Genomic DNA, 21152 nt, shown 5'->3' on the forward strand with positions numbered 1-21152 from the left:
ATCTAAATGGCATTAGAAACAAGAATAATTTGTTATTGTTAGTGGGAGTTATGTATAGATTTAGCTATGATGACATTTAAAAAAAACACATTTACTTCTCAGAGACTTCTGTTTCTAGGAGGAAATTGGCATCTTTCAGGGATGATATATTTAGTCTTCTTGGGAAGATGGCTATGCTACATTTCATTTTGGATTCTGAATGGGAGCTGAGATAGTCTGTTTCCTTCTGGTTGGTACCTTACATTCTGAAATTATATGAAGCACTAAGATACAGATTCTATTCCAAAACACTATCCAGGCATACAAATGATCCATGGAGTTGATAAGATCCACCTTTCACATAAGATCCAGTTTTCACTTAAAGATCTAGTAATCACAATTGACAGCTCAAAAAAAAAAAAAGAGACAATTCTACCTAAGGCACATGGGAAATTGGAACAGTCATCTCCCACTTTCCTGTTCGAAATTCAAAGAAGTACTTTGAACACATTATTTCCTAGAACTGATAGTGTATCTAATGGAGTCTCTTAAATAAAAAATAGGAAAAAAAAACCCTCCACATGGCTTTGAGACAGGACAACATGGGGATCCAACTTCATGACTCATTGTGGTCTAAGAGTACAGATTAAGGGAGAAAGCCTGAACACACAAGGACATGGGCTATAAAAACTATTCCTAACCATAAACCACAAACACAGTGCATTTATCATAAGGACAACTACAATACAAGGGATGGGAACAAGCATTTATTAAGTGCCTACTACTTGAGTGCTTTAAAAATATTTTCTCATTTGATCCTCACAATTTTGTGAGGAAAGTACCAGTTTTACAGTTGAGAAAACAGGCAGAACAGACATTAAGTAATTTGCCCAGGGTTCTAAAGTGTCAAAGGTTGGATCTGAACACAGGTCTTCAGGTCCAAAACTCTACTGTGCCACCAAACTGTCTATATCAATGTTATACCAATAATTTTATCCCTAATACAGTTAATATGGATTGATGAACAAATGAGACTCTAGAAGCAAAATTTACTTCCTCTGAAGAATAACAAAGGTTTGGGACTTAAAGATTCATTTCTTTCCTACTTCTGGGAGTGAAGCCACAAGTAAATTTCATATAAGATTCATGTAAAATGCATATATCATACCAATGCTATGTCCTCAAATAAAAATGTTGAATGTCATTTGTTTATAACTAAAATCATCCAGTACTCTAAAGAGATATATTATTAGAACTATTCAGTATCTTATGGCAATGTAAAGGAATGGGCTATGTGTGGTATAATGAATACACGGTCAGGTTTGGAGTCAAGAAGCCATGAATTCAAAAGCTACCTCTGACACATTCTAGCTTTATGACCCTGGCTGTCCCCATACCTGCAATGCTCTCCATGTAATTGGAAATCTTGTGCCTTTGAACTACATTTCCCAGGAGCCCACTAACTTCCCGTCCTTACACGCTGATGTAGACAGGGAATAAATTGGGTGGGGTTCCTGGTCTTGCTCTCTTTGTTTCCTGTTGGTGATTCTGGTGGAGTGGGGTTTTTGCACAGGTAGATTAGCCATGGGCACATGGTTTTATTTTGTTACCTTTTTATTTTGTTTCTTCTAATGATTATTAATAAATATTATAAAATATAATATTTGAAATTATTTTATATTAATTTTAATTTTTACATCTCCCTCTTCATCTCTAGCTCCTTACTTCCCTGATCTTGTTCAAATCTCAACTCAAGCCCAATGTTCTACACGAATCCTTGGCCAAACCTTCTTAATTCTCTTTCCTTCTCTAAATTATTTTTCTATTTGTATTGTATGTAGCCTGTTGTGCTTGTTTGTTTGCTTGTTGTCTTTCCAATTAGACTGTGAGATCCTTGAGGGCAGGGATTGTTTTCTGTTATCTTTTGTTATATCCAGCACTTAGCACGGTGCCTGGCACATAGCAGGTGCTTAATAAATATTTAGTGTCTATCTTACTGAATTATTACTATCTAATGCTCTTCCCCATTTATACACTATTTGAAATGACAAGGAACATTATATAGGCCACCCAACAGTTGAGAAAAGACAAAATAAAGAAGGAGGACACGTGTATACCTGCCAAACCAGATAGAATCATTTTTAGCATATTACATAAGTAATACCTGTTAATTGATTTTTGGACTTAGATTATAGGTCAATCCAAGTTTATTTCTAAGTTGATATTCCTGAAATGGGGAAAAGGTCATAATTTACATTTTCAATAGAGCAAAGATCCACTAATGTTAACATATTTAGAAGAACCTAGCTAGTTTTCTTAGAGTAAATAGGTTTTCCTTAGCAAAGGTAACATCTAAATTAGCCCAAGTGCAAATTTTTGAGAGAAGGAAAAAGAGAACTTAAAGTAGAGAAATGAAAAAGCAAAAAATAACAAAACAAAAACAAAAAACCCTGATATGTCAGGTTAATCAAATCTTTCCTGATTAATCTTGGGCTAAGATCAGTTTTGCCTTGTGCTTGCAGGCTCAGAAGAGTGCTGAAAACACAACAGTGAGATAAAAGGAAATAAACAAAACTGTTTAGCACTTTTCAACATTGGTCACCTTGATCTACTCAGTTCTAAAAACAATTCAAACTTCAGTTTGTTATTCGGTCAATTTAGTCCTATCTTCATGACCCAAGGGACAATTCTATCCAAAGACAATGAAGTGGTTTGCCATTTCTTTCTCCAGTGGATTAAGGCAAATAGAGATGAAGTGACTTGCCTATTAAGTATCTGAGACTAGATATGAACTCAGGTTTTCCTGATTTCAGGCTCTGTACTCTATTCACTGAGCTTCCTACCTTTCCCCCTTTGCACTACTCAGAAATGTTGGCTAGGAAAGTGCTGCTATAGGATAAGCTGTCCCTAACAATTACATTTTTTTTGGAGTCATGTCTCTTCATAAGTCAGAAGGTCTTGTGATAAACAGTTGTTCTTTCTAAAACTTTTAGCTGCCATGTGTAGTAGGATTCAGTCTCCTCATGGTCATTTTGACATTATAAGCCTAATGCAAGTAATTTCCTCACAACTGGGTAATGTGGGAGGGTGCAGAAGAGGGAGCTGCTGAATTAAGTCTTAGGGAAAAAAGTCAGGTCATGTAATACAGCTTGTTCATGACATTTTAGTTGTCTATTCACTTAAGAGCTAAAAAGAAATTTGAACCACATCAATACAATGCTTTAGCAGGAGGAGAGAACAAGACTAAGTGGGATGATGAATAATTTTAAGTGAAGAAATAAGGATAAAGGATGGTTCAATTTGCAGGCACTTACACAGACAGAGTAGGATGGATTCCAGTTTCCCTGAAGTGGGCTTTGCCCTTTGTCTGTAGCTGCTCCTAATATTGCTTCTTTTAGGAATAGGTGAAAATGAGCTGGTGCCATCAACACTTACTTCCTCTATGACCATACTGGTCTATCAATTAGCTTAGGTTGGGGGAGCTTGTCCAAAAACCTCCTAGCTCACTGCAAACAACTTAATAAGCAAATATCAAGTACCTACCATTGCTAGATACCAAGCTAAGTCCTGAATATACAAATGTTGGAACAATTCCTTGAGCATCTAAGGAGTTTAATTTTAATGAGGATACAAGTATATATATATATATATATATATGTACAAAAATAAATAAAAGTGCATGATTGTTGTTGTTTGTCCATCTTTTTTGAAGAGGAACAGCAACATCACAGGGATTGATGTCTTGATTTGTTCATGAACTGGATTTACATTAGGCAGAGTTGTGTTGTGTCTTCAGCCTCATTCCTTTCTTCCAGAAGATGTGAAATGCAAGGTAGTTAGGGAGGGAGGGAACTAGCAGCTGGGAAGAGGGTCAGGAAAAGATTCACATACAAAGCTAGCTGTATTTCAAAGGAAGATGTGGGTTTGATGAGAAGGAGATGAAGAAGGAGCTTATATCAGGTGTGGGGGATAACCAATGGAAAGGCAGAGAGGCAGAGCTTAAGCACCCTGTGTAAGCAACACAGAATGGGTCGATTTGGCTGGATTACAGAGTGCAGGAGGGCAAGTAATATATACTGAAACTGGAAAGATGGATTAGACCCAGGCTGTAAAGGATTTTAACATCTAAATAGAATATTTCATATTTTATTGGAGGGGTGAGGAAACCATTGGGTTTTAATGAGTAGGGGAGTGATATGGTGAGACATTATTTGGAAAATTATTTGGGCAGCTATGTGGAGGATCGATTCAAAGGGGGTGAGACATGCCAAAGAATCCAATTAGGAGGCTGTTGCAATAATCCAGAGGAGAAATCATGAGGGTCTGGACTAACATAGACATTGTGAGAGCAGAGAGGAAGGGTCAGATGTAAGAATTTTATAGAGGCATAAATGGCAAGATCTGTCAACTCCCTGGGTAAGTGGGATGAGAGAGAATAAAGAATAAATGTTGCCACCCAGGCTACAGAATTGAGACTGGAAAAATAGTAGTGCCTTCAACAGAAATAGGGAACTCTATAAGAATGATGGGTTTATAGGAAAGGATAATGAATCTTTTTCTGGACAAGACTAATTGAGATATCTCTAGGACATCCTAGGCAGCCAAGTAGCTCAATTGATAGAGTGTTGGGCTTGGAGTCAGGAATACTCGAGTTCAAATCGGGCTTCAGATACTTACTAGCTGTGTGATCTGGGGCAAGTCACTAAACCTCAGTTGGTCTTCATCTACTAGAGAAGTAAATGGCAAACCACTGCAGCATCCCTGCTAAGAAATTGTCAGGGACAGTACTGTTGTGCTACGGTTGATGGGCTACAAAGAGTTGGACACAACAGAACAACAACTGGGATATCCATTTGGAAACATCCAATAATCGGCCACTGATGTGAGATTGGAACTTGGGGAAAGACTTCTTCAAGTAGTCAGATTTTAACTGAGATTTGAAGACAGTCATGAAAGCCAGGAGGCAGAGGTGAGGATTATTCCAGGGGAACAGCTAGTGAAAATGCATAGAGAGAATTTCATGTATAAAGAACAGCAAGGTCAGTGTCATTGGGTTGTAGAATCCCCAGTAAGAGAAAAATGAGAAGAATGGAAAGGTAGGAAGGGGCTTTAAAAGCCAAACCAAGATTTCTATATTTGATTCTGCAGAAAGCAGAGTGCCATAAGAGTTTATGGGGAGACAAGGTAGTCTTACACTTTAGGAAGAACATTTAGTAGGGCATGGACTGAATTTATTTTGCCTAATTATGCATATTTCATATAAGGGTTTTATTTTATTTATTTATTTTTTAAATAAGGAAGGAAGGAGGAAGATCAGGGAATAATTTTCTCTTCACCCCAGGAAAAATAAAGAAAAGAAAGACAAAGAATCAGAAATAATCAGGAAAGCTTTTAAAATTCTATGCTGAACTCTTTAAATATTCAAAAAAGAAAAGCAAAGTTATATAACGAAGACTTGCAATTTCATGTGCAGTCCCTCTCCTGTGCTATGAAATATGAAAATGACAATTTTTTGGTGTTTGTTAAGTTCAGAATAAAAGTAAAATGAAAATTCTAACTGGCAGAGGGCCAAGCACAGATTGCTGGTATACTCCACAGGAGCCCTCTTTTCAAGATGGCATTACACTATTATTCTTTGGTGCTAGTCATTCAATCCATCCTGAATCCACCTAATTATATTAGTATCCAGCTCACATCTTTCCATGTTTTCCATAAAAGCCCTAGAAATTTTGTCAAAAGCCTTACTATCATCTAAGTAAGTTATTCTCCATAGCATTCCTTTGCTCTGCTATTCTAATAACCTTGTCATAAGAGAAACTAAGATTAGGCTGACATGACCTATTCCTGATAAAGCAGCTCCTTATTACCCATCACCTCCTTTCTTGGGATGCTTACTAAGTACCCCTTTAAGATCATGCCTGCAAATTTTCCCAATAATCAGTGTCAAGCACATTGGCCTGGGGTTAGCAGTCTATTCTTTTATTTTCTTTGAAAAATAAGAGTTTTTTCTCTTTTTCAGGTCTGTGGCACCTCTCCTATCCTCTTTGATATTTCAAAGATCAAAGATAGGAGTTAAGTAATAATATCTACTGGGTTTTTCCTTTTTCTTAAATTACTTTTTGAGGTCATTCTAGGAAAATCAGGTGGTCTTTGAGTATGTTCCTACTTACCCTGTGTTTCTGCTCCCTATTGGGGATTTTCTTTCTGCTCTTTCTGATCCAAAGACTTTTTTTTTTTCAAATCAAATCAGACTAAGAGTTAAGCAACCCTGCTTTCTCTGTCACCTACTATTGTCACAAGCAGCTAAACTATCTCTTCATTGAACTTTCCCTTTCCCTCAATATACAAAGTCAAGTTTTCTCTTTCCCACTTCTTTTCCAATTCAAAGCCCTAATGATGAGACTTGAAAGACTAGGCAAGAACAGTTTAACAGTCCTCCATCCCTCACTCTATCCCTCAAAAGGATCCTGCCACTCCTATAATGGAAACAAGGGTCTAAATATATAAATTCCACTGTTAGGCATCATCTTCTTAATCAGATGTGCATGTCCCAAATCTGTCTGTCTCTTCAGGAGTCTCTGTCCTCAATCAGGAGGAATGATGACATTTGCCTCTAGATGCTTTTTCTCCTTTGTTTTTACAATTAAAAAATTTCCCCCATTTAATAAGGAATACTTTGGTCTCTCTTATAAGGAATATATTGTAGAGAAAGTCTTTGAGGTCTTTTACCTTCTTTTATAAGAGAGAACCTTGCTTGATTACTTGGTCATGGCATAAGGATAAACAAGGTACACTCTATTGTTTATCACTGTAAATTCGCCTTCTCCACCCTTTCTGGAAGCAAAATTCCTTTTGTCATTTTTGATTGTAGTTATTGTTCCCAGCTCTCTTTGGAGACCTAATTTAAGAACTGTAACTCTCATCTCCTTGGCCCTTTTATATCCAACTCAGTATCCTTTCCCTTGCCTTCCAAATTCCTTCTCTTTTTCTTCGGCCCTTCTTTACTCTGACTTCTCCCAAATTTTCCCTTCCCAAACTTCAGGCTCTGATTTTCTTCACAATCTCGAAGTCCTATATATCTGCTTTCTCATCAGCTCATTCTTCTTGTCTTCGCATGGCCTAAAAGGGGAATTTTTTGCCTTATCTCACCAGAAACAGGCCACTTGTCCACTTTATATATTCTCCTTGAAATGATTCCACTCTCTGATGATCCCTACTCCCCAACCAGAAACAAGGATTCTACTTCTGGCTTCCCCTGGCACTCCCTTCTATACAATCCTTTCCCCCTTTTCCCATTCCCTACCCCTTTCCCTCTACTGCCATTTATGGACTGTCTTCCCATATTAGGATTTAAAGCCTTTCAAGGGCAGAGAATGGTCTGTTTGCTTTTTAATGTAATGACATGTTTAGCACTGGACCCAACACAGTAAGAGCTTGATGAGTGCTCTATTCCCTTCACTCCCCCACCATAAAGTAGTATCTTTTTTTTTAACTCTTACTTCCTGTCTTATGAGCAATGCTGTGTATTGGTTCCAGGCAGAAGGGCAGTAATAATCAGGCAATGGGAGTTAAATGACTTACCACACAGCTAGGAAGTGTCTAAGGTCATATTTGAACTCAGAATCTCCTTTCTTTAGACCCGACTCTCAATCCACTGAACCATCTAGCTGCATCCCATAAAATACTCTATTAATGCCTACTGTTATTCTTATCTCCCCTACTGCTTTGCTCCTTCCTTCTCAATTTTGATTATACTATGACAGTACTAGCTTGGTCAAAAAGTTCCTGAGAAATTTTATACCCATAGTTTCTTCTTCAATGATTTAAAAATAATTTTTATTTTTAGTATCATGCAAAATGCACTTCCATATTGGCCATTATTGTAAAAGCACACTCATAGATAACCAAAACCCCCAACTAAAACTATAAAGACACTAATGTGAAAGATAGCATGCTTTGATCTGCATCCATCTGTCTCCAACAGTTCTTTCTCTGGAGGTGGACAGCATTCCCTATCAATGGTCTTTCAGGATTGTCCCAGATCATTGCATAGCTGAGAGGAGCCAAGTTTTCAGAGTTGATCATCGTACAACATTGTTGTTGCTGTGTATAGTGTTCTCTGCTTCTGTTTATTCTTCATGAATATTATTTCATGGTACAGAAGGGCTCCAGAGGGGCAGCTCTTTTGAGTGATAGATAACTCTTTACCTTTCTCTCCAATTCCAACTATGTCTATGTCTATGCTTTACTCAGGGCTCTTTTCTTTCCTTTCTCTTTCTCCAGTGGAATATTTTGAAGTTTGATTTATAGTACGTACTTAGCTGAAAGAGGTCAACTTGTAATTATTTCTTAAGATATTCTATAATTCAACCTATTCCATAATCCAGGGCAGCTCGATGGCACAGTGGATAGAGCCCTGGGCTTAGAACTGGGAAGACTCTTCTTCCTGAGTTCAAATCTAGCCTTAGGCACTAACTAGCTGTATAATGCTGTGCAAGTAACTTAACTGCTTCAATTTCTCATCTACAAAATGAGCTGGAGAAAGGAAAGGCAAACCATTTTAATATCTTTGCTAAGAAAACCCAAAAATTGGGTCACAAATAGACAGATGCAACTGAAATGACCAAAACATAACAACAACATAATTCAGACTAATCGTTTTTAAACCCTTACCTTCTGACTTAGAATTGAAATGAAATGCTTTTCCAAAGGCAGAAGAGCAGCAAGGGCTAGGCAATTGGGGTTAAATGACTTACCCAGGTTCACAGAGGTAGAAGTGTCTGAGTTCCAATTGGAACCCAGGACCTTTTGTCTTCATGCCTGGGATCTCTATCCATTGAGCTACCTCACTGCCTTTCAGACTAATTCTTACTGACCTGCTTGACAGCTGATCAGAATTAATAAGGTTTTACTGATATGTGCCACTTTGTTTTAAACTTCTGGGAAACTCGGACTCTTCCTAGTTTGCATCCTCCCTAGGGGAAGAGAGGCAATTCAATAATCCCTTTTAGCTTAAAGGTTTTTCACTTCAAGATCCTGCTGAGTTACAGGCTGTACTTGGGATAACAATAAACAGAGACCACACCAATGCCAAGGATTCACTTAACCAAGTACAGTCATCAGAATTTTTTAAACAACTATGTTCTGGGGGGCCCAGAGAGTTGACTATGGCCCTGAATATAGAATACTGAAAACAGTTGGTCCCTTTGAGAGTTAAATGTATTTTAAGGAATCATTTTGGAGATATAATGAAAAGAACACATACTAAACAGTCAGCAATCAGGTTTGAATTGTTCTGCAATGGCAATGATACATGGCTTTCTAAAGGATTCCCAGAACTTTTGTCAGGATAGGAGCTTGAGCTTGGCTAAGTGGACCAACCAATGGAATACTCTTCAGAGAAGGGGTAGGGAGAGTCTCTAGCTGAGATGGGGAGAAAGATCAGATTGCTATCATTTCTAACTTCCTAGAAGAAGCCTCTTCAACAGTAACATGGCAAGATACAAGAGCATTTTATAAAAACCCTTATGAGTCCATTAGCATTATTTATAAAGTTTCTACTAAAATCCAGGCATGGACAAACCAGGTTAAGCCAAGCATTAATATTTATATTGACTGGCATTATTATAATTTATAGTAAATCATAAGCCCTCAATGTTGGTCACTTCTGCATATTTCTTTCTTCTCCCAACCCAAAAGAAGAAGCCACATTAAAAAAAAAAGTAAAACTGCTTTTTTATTTAAGATTCTTTCTATTCATCAAATCTAAATGTCAAGAAACATAAAATACAAACTAAAGTTTGTTAAAATGCAGATATGTATACATATATGCATATATATTACACAATATGGAAAATCAGTAGTAATTTGGCTGCAGCAAAATGAGTTCTTGGTTGATTTTTAAAAAAGGAAATAAACAAAATTAGAAACGAAATGCAAGTTGCATGAAGCACACTTACCGGAAACCTAACTACTGTCACATCTGTCTTTGTGGCTTCAACCAGGAAATCCATCCAAAAATCCACAAGTTCTTGCTTGGCTCCATGTGGTTCTGTAGTCAGTTTCATAAAATGCTTATATATCAAAATGGTCTCTACAATAGACTTCAGATACCTACAAGTTGGAAAATTCAATTCAATTCAAACATTGCTATTAAAAACCTATTATGTTTGGGGATAGCTAGGTGGCTCAGTGCATATTCAGCTATGGGAGCTCCTGGGTTTGAATCTGTCCTCAGATGCTTTCTAGATGTGTTACCCCAGGGAGAGTCATTTAACTCCAGTTGTCTAGTCCTTATTGCTCTTCTGCCTTGGCACCAGTACACAGTATTGATTCTAAGACTGAAGATAAGGGGAAAAACCTAGTATGTTCCAGGAACTGTGCTAGATGTTTGGGACACAGACAAAAATGAACCAGTCTTTGTTTTCAAAGACCTTAAGGTATATTGGAGAAAATGGTACATGTATACATAATAAATACCAAATAAATGTAGCATTATTTATAATTCTAGTTTTTGCTGATTTCAAAGGCTCCAGTGTTTTCCCAATAATAGTGAGTTATTCAGATATATAGTCAGGAAGGAAAAAGGAGATGTGCAAGGACCTGAGTAACTTATGGATTAGCTCATAAAAAAAAATTAGCTCATAGCTCCTTTTTGTTAAGGAAACTGAGACACTCAGTTAAATGACTTGACCAAGGTCAAAAAGCTAATGAGTGCCTGTCAGGATAGAATTCAGGTCTTCCTGATTTGAGTTCCAGTTCTCTATTCCCTAGCTGCCTCTATTACTATATCTTACTATAATTTAACTAGCATGCATGGCAAATATGGTATATGGAAAACAATGTTATATGGAAAACAATGTTGAATTTGAAGACTGAAATCTGGCTTTGAGACTGACTTTCTGGCCCTAGGAAAGCCACCTGCTTTGAGCAAAGTTCAGATTTTGTTTTTTCATTTATAAAATAAAAATAATAATACTTGCATAGTGCACTCCTTGTCTCACAAGGAAAACCTAAGTATTTTATGAAATTGAAACCCACCATGGAGATGTGAGTCATTATCATGGGACTTTTAAACGTCCTCAAATTCAGTTCATTTTAGACAAAGCAGAATTCCAGCCATCGAGGGCTGCCTGCTGAACATGGACGTTCTTATAAACCTAACATGGGAACCTGAGACCCCAAAATAACTGCTAGGAGAAAATGCTCTGCCTGCCAGGAGCCCCACAGGCAGCCTAGAAACAGCAACATCTGTGCTCGAACAGAGATGTTATTTTTCTCACCTTTCTGCTTCTGTCTGAAATCTTTCATTCAGATGAGCTAAGTGGCTACTACTTGCGGGAATGCCTGAAACAAGTAGGTTTTCAGAATGAGGCTCCCAATGCAGATTTTTGGGGTGACAAGGTAACCTTCCCTAATAATTGTCATTCCTTTTTGCCCTCCTAATTCTGTAAAAATTATTTCATGAATGAAGAAACTTAATTCCATTAAAAAGAAAAGATGGATAGATAAGTAGTTCTAATATTCACAGGACATATAATCAGTTAATCCAACAGTGTGATTTAAACACTAATTGGTGCTAAGTGGTAGATATACAGAAATTCTGTCCCTGCCATTAAGGAACTAGCATTATTACATATAATTATAAATTACATGTAATTATGAATTAAATTATGTATTTTATAATTATAATATTTTATTTATATATAATTATATATAATTGTAAATTACATACCTAAATGACATTGCCTAAATGACATAATGACATGTCATAAATGAAAATGCCTAATTACTAGGCATCTGCAAGCTATATCCACTCAACCAATATTCATTAAGCACCTACTATGTGCCAGGAACCTTGCTAAACTCTGGGAAAACAAATTAAGATAAAACAGTCCCTGCCCTTGAACAGCTTACAGTTTACTAGACAGAGGGTAGATGAAGGTAATCTGAGAAGGGAAGGCATTTAGAGTTGTGGGAAGTGGGGGGGGTTCTGTAAGTGAGTGAGGGTGGGGAGAGGTCAGGAAAGGGCTCTGGTAGGAAGTAGGATTTGAGTCAAGACTTTAGGAAGTCAGGGAATCTAAAGTAAAGAAGATATAAAAATGTGTCAGTGTAAAGAAGGCTAACTAAAAATAAACAAAGAAAATACAAAACTGAGAGTGAAAAAAATAAAAGAATGTACTGAGAGAAAAGACCATTGAGACTGATTTAGGAGACCTAGAAATAAATTGGAGTTTTGTCCATTTTTGTGTTTATTTCATTAGATTCACAAATATAAGATTCCTATAATCAATACCATCAATGTGCTTGGGACTAACAGACTTGTTCTTAGTGGTTTTGAAAATGCGACATAAATACCTAATTAAGCATAGGATGATGTCACTTAGGTCTGAAGCATCATAGGTTCTCTCTAGAGTTTCCATTTATTCTATTAAACACACACATATACACACAAACCCAACTACAAGTCAGCCCAATAAATAATAGAATACAGTAACACATGGCCTTGAATGGTTTATGTAGAAGAAAATAGTTGCATATTAAGAGTATCAACTTAGCAAAAAGATTACCATGCTGGTGTCTTCAGTTTAAAAAGCTTTTCCGAAGCTTGTATCACTCTCAAGTGATCGTTGGCTAGTACGCTGGCACCAAGGAAAAATCCAACTTCCCAGTAGCTCTGGAGTTTTTCCAGGTTTCCCTTTTTACCAAGAAGACTACTTAGTTTCACTCCTAAGAGAATTAAAAATAATGCAGATAATACAAATGTATACTTGATACCAAAACACAACTTTCTTAAAGCATAATTAACTCTTTGATTTCTAACAGAAACAAAAAAAGTCAGTGACACAGTTCTATATTAATTCCTGCAAATACCTGATAATTCTTCAATTAGTGATATACTTCCAGCTATGTACCCATTATCCTTAATTTTGTCACAAGTCTGAATTCCAGGGAAATTCCCTGAAAGCCAGGGCAGTTCAACTCCTCAGCAGTTTTAGTGATTACAGACACATAAATCATTCATCTGGATGAACAAAGAGACGCCAAGAAATCTCTGGCTGAGCAAAAAAAAGGACTGTAGTTGAGCAACTCAAAGCAGAATATTCATTAAATACAGTCACATCATACCATAAGCCCTCAATAAAGTAAAATTCTCAAAAAGCATATTCTTGAAATACACATGTAACCTTATACTGTTTGTTTTACTCTCTATCTTCCACATGGGATGAGTTAACAAATCCTGTCTATAATAAGAACAGCAATGATAACATCATTTATATTTTTAAAAAACTGTTACATTTTTAGAAAATTATTATTATATGTAATTGGCAAAATATAATATCCATTAAGCCCTTACTTTTTAATGAACATTGTTATTACATGTAATTAGTAAAACAAAATATCTATAAAAAACCCTTACCTTTTTAGAACGTTATTACATGTAATTGGTAAAATAAAATGTCTTTATTGAAAAAAAAATACCTTACCTTCTGTCTTAGAGCAGATACAAATATTGGTTTCAAGGCAAAGAACAGTAAGGGCTAAGCAACTAAGGTTAAAAGAGTTTACACAGCTAGAAAGTATCTGAAGCCAGATTTGAACTCAGGATTTCCAATCTCTAGTCTTGCCTCTCAATCCACTGAGCTACTTAGCTGCCCCTCATATGCCTTGTTTGTACATAGTTGTCTGTATATTGTCTTTTCCATTAGTCTGTGAGCTAGTGTTGCGGGTAGGAACTATATTTTCCCTCCTTCTGTATTTCCAATGCTGGATACAGGACCTAATGCAAAGTAGGGACTCAACAAATGGCTGTGGATTCATAGACATACCATTGTTCCTTGAATTTTTTCTTAGTCCTTCCTTACCTTGCAAGTATAAAATTTAGCTCAGCATTGCATAAAGAAATATAAATTCTGAACTAGCAGGTTCCAAATGAATGAAATTTTATTCAGACCAGAAATTTATATTATACTTGTTATTTTTACTGGTACAAATATAAGAAGACATATTTATTTATATATGCCAGTTACATTGCCTGGTCATATTTTAGGACAGTGTCTCTACCTTCAAGGGCAGCTAGATGGCACAGTGGATAAGAGTGCTGGGTCTGGAGTCAGAACACCTCAGTTCTGACATTTACCAGCTGTGAAGTTTCAGACACTTACTAGCTGGGTAAGTCACTCCACCATGTTTGCCTCAGTTTCCACATCTGTAAAATGATCTGGATAAAGAAATGGCAAACCACTTAAGGATATTTGCAAAGAAAACTCTAAATGGGGCTACTAATTGGACTTGACTGAAATGACTGAACAATAAGGTCTACCTTCAAAGGCAGAGATTTTAAATCAAACTTGTTTTGCTTTCACACACAATTCTCCTGAGGCATAATTAGTACAGTTCTTAGAAATCAAAATCAAACTATCTTTTGACTTTAGAAAGATGTAGGAAAACATATTTGCCTCTAACTTCACAATGGTGCCTGGATTTATCAAGGGTGTCAGAATTCATCTTTAGTTGGTAAATGACACATTTGCAGTAACTCTACTTTCAAACATCCTATTGTCACCATCTATTACTAAACATGCAAAGAGAAATTCAGCTGCCTTCCTGTATAATTGGAAATAATGATCTGTCTGTGAAGGGTTTGAGTGCTTGTGACCCATTTAAAAATAAACTTACATATCAAGGAATGTCTGACATTAAAAACCATTCAGAGCCTGATTTTCAGCTGTTGAACTTTACTCCCCTTCTTTAACCCTACGTGCCATGCTTCCTACAATTACTGGCTTTCTGTAGAGCCCAAGTATGTGTTTTTGTAATTCTGTGGTTCATTTATCTATTGATAAGTTCATAACAAAACCGAAATTCATGCCCTATTCTATGGAAAATGTTTTCAATCTGGCCATGACAAATATTTCACCAATCTTTTCAAATTGTCTGGACAACTTCTTAAAAGCATCTTACCATTTACCAAACCTATTTTACCTTTGAGAATTTTCCCCCAAACTTTAATACTTGTTTATTAGCAAACCCTCACTTATAGAGCAACTACCTGGAACTAACTATACATTCATTTCTTCAAGTGAGAGGTATAAAAAAAAATGTAATCCCTAGTTCAAACCAAAGAAGAAATCAATTAAATAGTTTAGAATTTTACCAGGAGTCAGGAGGTTTGCTTTTCAGAAAGATGGATCATAATATTTACACTTTTATTTTAGTTAATTAATTGATTTAAAATATTTACCTTCCATCTTGGAATCAATATTAAGTGTTACTTCCAAGGCAGAAGAGCAGTAAGGAGTAGGCGATTGGAGTTAAGTGACATGCCCAGGGTCACACAGAGACTGAAGTCAGATTTGAGTCCAGATCTTCTTGTCTCTAGGCCTGGCTCTCCACCCACTGAGCCACCTGTTTATTTATACTTTTATAATAATGTATACTTTTGTAATATATTTATACTTTTATAAGAATAGTTTCTCTAGAAGCTGTAACACTCATGAGAAAAGTGGTGTTTAAAACTTAAGATGACAAAAATTGGTTGACAATGATTTCATTGTAACTACACAAATGTAACTAATATCTTAGATAATAGACAACATCCTAGTATTATGCACTGGGAGAACCAAATATTGGTCTCTAGAATGAAAGGATGAATCACTAGTCAAAGGGATCCTCACTCCTTTTTCCAAATTAAAAATCAGCTAAAGAATCAAATGAATTTGAAAACATCTAATAGTTAGGCATAAGGTGCATCTGTCCATAATTTCCCCCCATTATATCTGAGTAATACAAGGCAGCTAGGCTGATACAGTGAATAGAAGGCTTTTTGTCAGACTTTATATCAGAAAGATCCGAGTTCAAATCCTTCCTTAGACCCCGTGGAACCCTGGGAAAGGCACTGCACTTTTTCAATTTCAATATTGCTTTCCTCAAGTATAAAATGGGGATATAATAATAAACTGACTTGTAGTGAGGACTAAAGGAGATAACATATATAAAGCACTTTGTGAACCTTAAATCATCAAATAAATACTGTCTAGGTGAGGCTTTCCTTTCTCAATTTACTTGTAAAGCAATAAAGAGTAACTAAATCTATATAAATGTTAGGTGAGGCTTCTCTTTATTGATTTTCATGCAGAATGACAAAGGAGTGTAATTACCAACTTTCCGTAGCTCAAATGAAGATTCGAACTGGTGTCCAGCAGCCAGAAGTAGAACAGCATAATTAATTCCTGACTGTAGTGTTGGCTCAGACTCAAATGCCTTTTTGAACCTATGAAAATAAACACACAAGTTTACTTTCTAAATCATGAAATCCGGGGTGTGCTTAGCGTCTGTTTGCATTACTATAATGCTCAAGCAAGTAAAAAAATTCCACTGGCTTTCACCCCAGAGTCCCAGGTCCAGTTCAGCATCTGACGGTTTAAATAACCCCTTCTGTTTCATTTCAGCCACAACATACCACTTCTAAGTATTTTATCATGGGGGTCTTAAAAAGGAGACCCTGTACAATATCAAAGATCTGGGCATTAAACAACCAAAAAAAAAATCAGAAAACACGGCCTCTACCAACAAAAATTGAGGGGGAAAGGGAGAATCTAAAAGAAATATCTCATTTCCTGGGATCTGACATTCAGTTTTGTAGCAGTTGTACAAAAAAAAATGAAAAATGAGAATATACAATCCACAAATGATGGAAATTAGAAAACAGAGATTGTGGCTGTGCATAGTAATTTGGATTCAAAGACAATCAGCCTGAAATGAACCCTTTCTGTGAATATTCATGGAAAGGAAATAGCAGCCCCACATCATATGTCATTCTGGCAAAGGTTGAGAATTATGCACAAGCCCCAGAATGAGAACAACACATCTGCTGTGTTTTCCTGATGACACCTTTCAATGTCGGTTTTTAGACAGTTTCTTCATAAGCTACATCATTATTTAGGTAACAGTGTCATCATTCAATTGCATTTCATTGAAGAGTTCTGGGAAAGAGAAAATTAATTTGACTATAGGCTGATTTTCAGGCACTCAAATGGAGAAACACAAAAGTTCATTTTTTTAAAGGTCTACTTTAAAAACAGAAGAGCAGTTATATGGTTCAGGTGATAGAGTTCTGGAGTTAGAAGACCAGAGTTCAAATTCAGCTTCCAACATTTACTTAATTGTGTGATTCTGTCTAAGTCACTTTGTTTCTGTTTGCCTTAATCCACTGTGAAAGAAATGACAAACCACTCCAGTATCTTTCCCAAGAAAACCGCAAGGACATATGGTCTATGGAGTCACAAAGAGTTGGACACCACTGAACAAAAGTCTGAACTGAACAACTTAAATACAGAAAAGGCAATTAAGTACAAGGAGGTTTGCTTGTAATCTGTTATTTTAAGGATACTAAGAAACTTAAAGGTAGGGAAAAGGACTTCTTCAAAGATGTTAAAAATTTTAAAACTTAAATAGAAAACAGAAAAGGTAGGAATGATAAAAAATTTGACCTGAGACAGTACTATGGAAATGGCTTTTGATGTGGAATTAGGACACTGGTTCAAACTGGAACTCAGAAAAATTTTAAAATTCACTAAGCCTCAGTTTCCACATTTGTAAAATGGGAACTAGACTTGCACCATCTGCCTCAGAGAATAAGTTTAAGGATCAGGACTTTATAACTGTATGGCATCTTATAATTTTGAGCTATCATTATTCAACGATGAATGTTGAAGATCATGTTCTTTCTAAAGGTAACATTTTGAAAACTAGAACAAACCTCTGAATGAAAGCAAAAACCAAATAAGCATTAATCTTAACTAGCTGATTCCTATAATTATGTGCCCTCGCATTGGGAAAATAATTTATGACATTTAGCTGTCCCTTTATTATAGTCATTAAAAACCATTTTTTTCCCTCTACAAAGTACAGATCTTTTACATGACTGAAAAATGGAACTATGTAACCTGGGAGTAGATGGTAACCAAAGACACTCCTACCAGGGGAAATGTGATTTGTAAAACCTTTCATAGCCTTTTTGGAATATACTAGATAACCAATTGGGAAAGTCCTCAATCCAGGGGGAAAAGATGTTCACCATTTAGATCTAAAGTTGAAATGAGGGACTGAGAATATTTGCACATCATTCATTAGATATGGAATTACAAGAGATTCTGGAGATAATTGAACCCAACTCTTCCATTTTACAGATGAGGAAACTGAGGTCCAGAGAATTTTAGTGACTTGTCTGAGATTACCTATGTGGTAAGGAGAGATAAAATTTGAACCCTGCCTGGCATAAGCTGTAGTCAACATTTTGTAAATGCCTGTTGATTAATAATTTAATAACTTTCCTCCTTTCTGGAGTTTCCTTTGAATTCTACACTCTGGGCACTCCTTTTCTTGTGGTTGTTATTCAGTTTCAGTCATGGCCAGGTTTTGGTGACCCTCATTTGCATTTTTCTTGGCAAAAATATTGGAATGGTGTGCCACTTCCTTCTCCATTTCATTTTACAGATGAGGAAACTGTGGCAAACAGGATTAAATGACTCGCCTAGGATACTAGTAAGTATCCAAGGCCATATTTGAATGCAGTTCTTCCCAACTCCAGGCCTGATACTCCAACCATTGTGCTGCCCTATTTTCTACCTCCTCCTCCTCCTCTACCTCCTCCTCCTCCTCCTCCTCCTCCTCCTCTACCTCCTCCTCCTCCTCTACCTCCTCCTCTTCCTCCTCCTCTTCTTCTCCTTCTCCTTTTTCTTCTTCTTCCTCCTTCCTTCCTCTTCCTCATGTTCTGAATTCAGGCATTCCCCAAGGTTCTGTTTCTGGTGCGTCTTCTTATCTTCTCTCTCTCTCTCTTTCTCTTCTTTATCTCTTTTTGACTTCAGCTATCACTTCTTTGAAGATGGCCTCCCACATTCCTCTCTAATTCAACCTCACTCCCAAGACACACATTTCCAATTGTTCAGTAGAGGTCTTCACCTGGGTGTCCATCAACCACCTCATACATAATGTTTCTAAAGTCAGATTCACCATTCTTGGGACAACATTTTTCTCTTCAACTTCTCTGTCTGTGACCAGCATCTTTTGTAACCCAAACTTGAAACCTTAGGTTCATTGCACACAACAAAAACTCTTTTAGGACAGAGATGAAATCATTTTTGTCTTTGTTTCACTAGTTCTTAGAATAGCTCCTTACATAAAGTAGCCATCTATATTTTGTTGATTTTTAAAATTAATTATTTGATTTGAATTTCTTACCTCCCCCAACTTTTATCCAGGTTTTTAAATCCTGGTGATTCTGTTTCCACAATCTCTTTCACATCTATCTTCCCTTCTCGATTACTACCAGCATTACTACCACCTTAGTTTAGGTTTCATTACTTCTTGTTTGGATTTCTATAGTCATCTTTCTTCTGCTAGTCCCTCTCTATTGCTTGTCATGAATATATATTGCTGTCATTCCCTTAACACACTTCATACTTTTATATTTCAATAGTTTCCTCTGATAATCTGGAAAATGATCCCAACAAATTTGTATATATTTTTCAAAGATCAGTTCACCTATCACCTCTTCAATGAAAAATCATGTTGGATCACTGGCCTCCCCATCCTCCAGCATCCTCCTCTCTCTGGAAGTACTCTTCCCTTCCTTTGCTTTTACCCCTCTTTTACTATGTTTCTAAATTGTGTTGTTTAGTTGTTTTAAGTAGTGTCCAACTCTTTGTAACCCTTTTGGGATCTTCTTAGCAAAGGTATTAGAATGGTTTGTCATTTTCTAGTTTATTTCATAGATAAAGAAACTGAGGCTGAGGATTAAGTGAATTTACCTAGGGCCACCCAGCTAGTGTTTGAGGCCAGATTTGAAGGCAAAAAGATTAGTTTTCCTGACTCCAGGCCCAGTATTCTGTCTACTATACCATTTTACTTGTAATTATAACCTTGCATGCAGGAAATGTGTCTGAAAACAGCTGCCATTCCTTACTTCCTCTAAGTCATCTCTTTTCTTGCTTAAAAATCATTGGTTCCTCCAACTGATTCTTACATAGTGTGATCTCAAGTGCTTTCATCACCTTGAAAGGTTTCCTCTGTATGCTTGATGGCTGAATTTCATAAACTGTGACACATTATTAAAGACATGATCTGACCAGGTCAGAGTATAGAGATATGATTGACCTCCCAGATCTAGCCACTCTTCCTCTTCCAAAGCATCCTCAGAGAGCACTTGCTTTTGTGACTGTCACATCAGTGTGGAATCATTTTGTGCTTAATTCTCAAGTTATTTTTTCAGAAGTCCTGTCTAGCCAAATCTCATCCTTTTTGTACTTGTGAACTTGATCTTTTGAACCCAAGCATAATAATTCACATTGATGCCTCTAAATTTAATCTTTTTTTGTGCCTAATGTTCTAGTCTGTTTAAATCTTTTTAGAATCTCATTTCTGTCACCTAATATCTTAACTATTCCTCTAATCTATATGTCATCTGAAAATCTGACAAGGCTTTCTATGCCTTTCTCTGAGTCTGTGATAAAAGATTAACCTCAGATCCCTAGGAACTTCACAGGAGATATCCTTCCAAATGAATATGATACTCTTAATGACTTTGGGTCATTAATATTATCATATTATATGTATTATAATCATAATAAACATAATTGGCCCTTTAGGTCTGGTCATTTGATCATTTTGGGTTCCACTGTTGTCTAGACTACATCTCTCCTTGTTCACAAGAGTAGCACTGATTGGTTTGCCATAATAAAAGTAAACTATATCTTGAGTATTTCCTTGAAATACCAGTCTAGCAACCCTGTCAAGAAAAGGAAATTAGATCAGTTTAGCACAACCAGAATCCTTGAGGAAGTGAAAGGCTCTTTGTGAGTATTTCTTTTTCTAGATGAGAATAGTCCATTTTTTCTATCCATATATCTAGAATTTTTCTAAGAATAAAAGTTAAGCTCATCGGTTCCCAGTTCATATATTCCACTCTCTTACTTTGAAATTGGGACATGGTCCCTTTCACCACTTTTACCACAACTTCTTTTGGTCTCCATAATATTTTCAAGACCCAAGAAGGTGGCTCAAAAATTCCATCTGCCTATTCTTTCAGTATCCTGTAATATGGTTTACTTGTGACTGATATCCTCATGAATCAAAGGCAGCTAGGTGCTTTTTTAATTTAATTTTTAGATTTT

General features: G+C 36.4%; 1 protein-coding gene across 4 annotated transcripts in view; it reads right to left on the reverse strand.

The window, feature by feature from the left end:
* MAP3K5 (mitogen-activated protein kinase kinase kinase 5) overlaps positions 1–21152 on the reverse strand; it is a 314935-nt gene that overhangs the window by 119549 nt on the left and 174234 nt on the right. For all 4 annotated transcript variants that reach the window (XM_007484616.3, XM_001380729.5, XM_056818868.1 and 1 more), the window contains exons 8-10: positions 16140–16252; positions 12549–12708; positions 9939–10092 (exon numbers count right to left, since the gene is read on the reverse strand). In XM_007484616.3, the coding sequence (XP_007484678.2) occupies positions 9939–10092; positions 12549–12708; positions 16140–16252 (427 nt within the window). The remainder of the gene's footprint in view (positions 1–9938; positions 10093–12548; positions 12709–16139; positions 16253–21152) is intronic.

The sequence above is a fragment of the Monodelphis domestica genome, chromosome 2, assembly GCF_027887165.1.
Source record: "Monodelphis domestica isolate mMonDom1 chromosome 2, mMonDom1.pri, whole genome shotgun sequence".
Lineage (NCBI taxonomy): Eukaryota > Metazoa > Chordata > Mammalia > Didelphimorphia > Didelphidae > Monodelphis > Monodelphis domestica.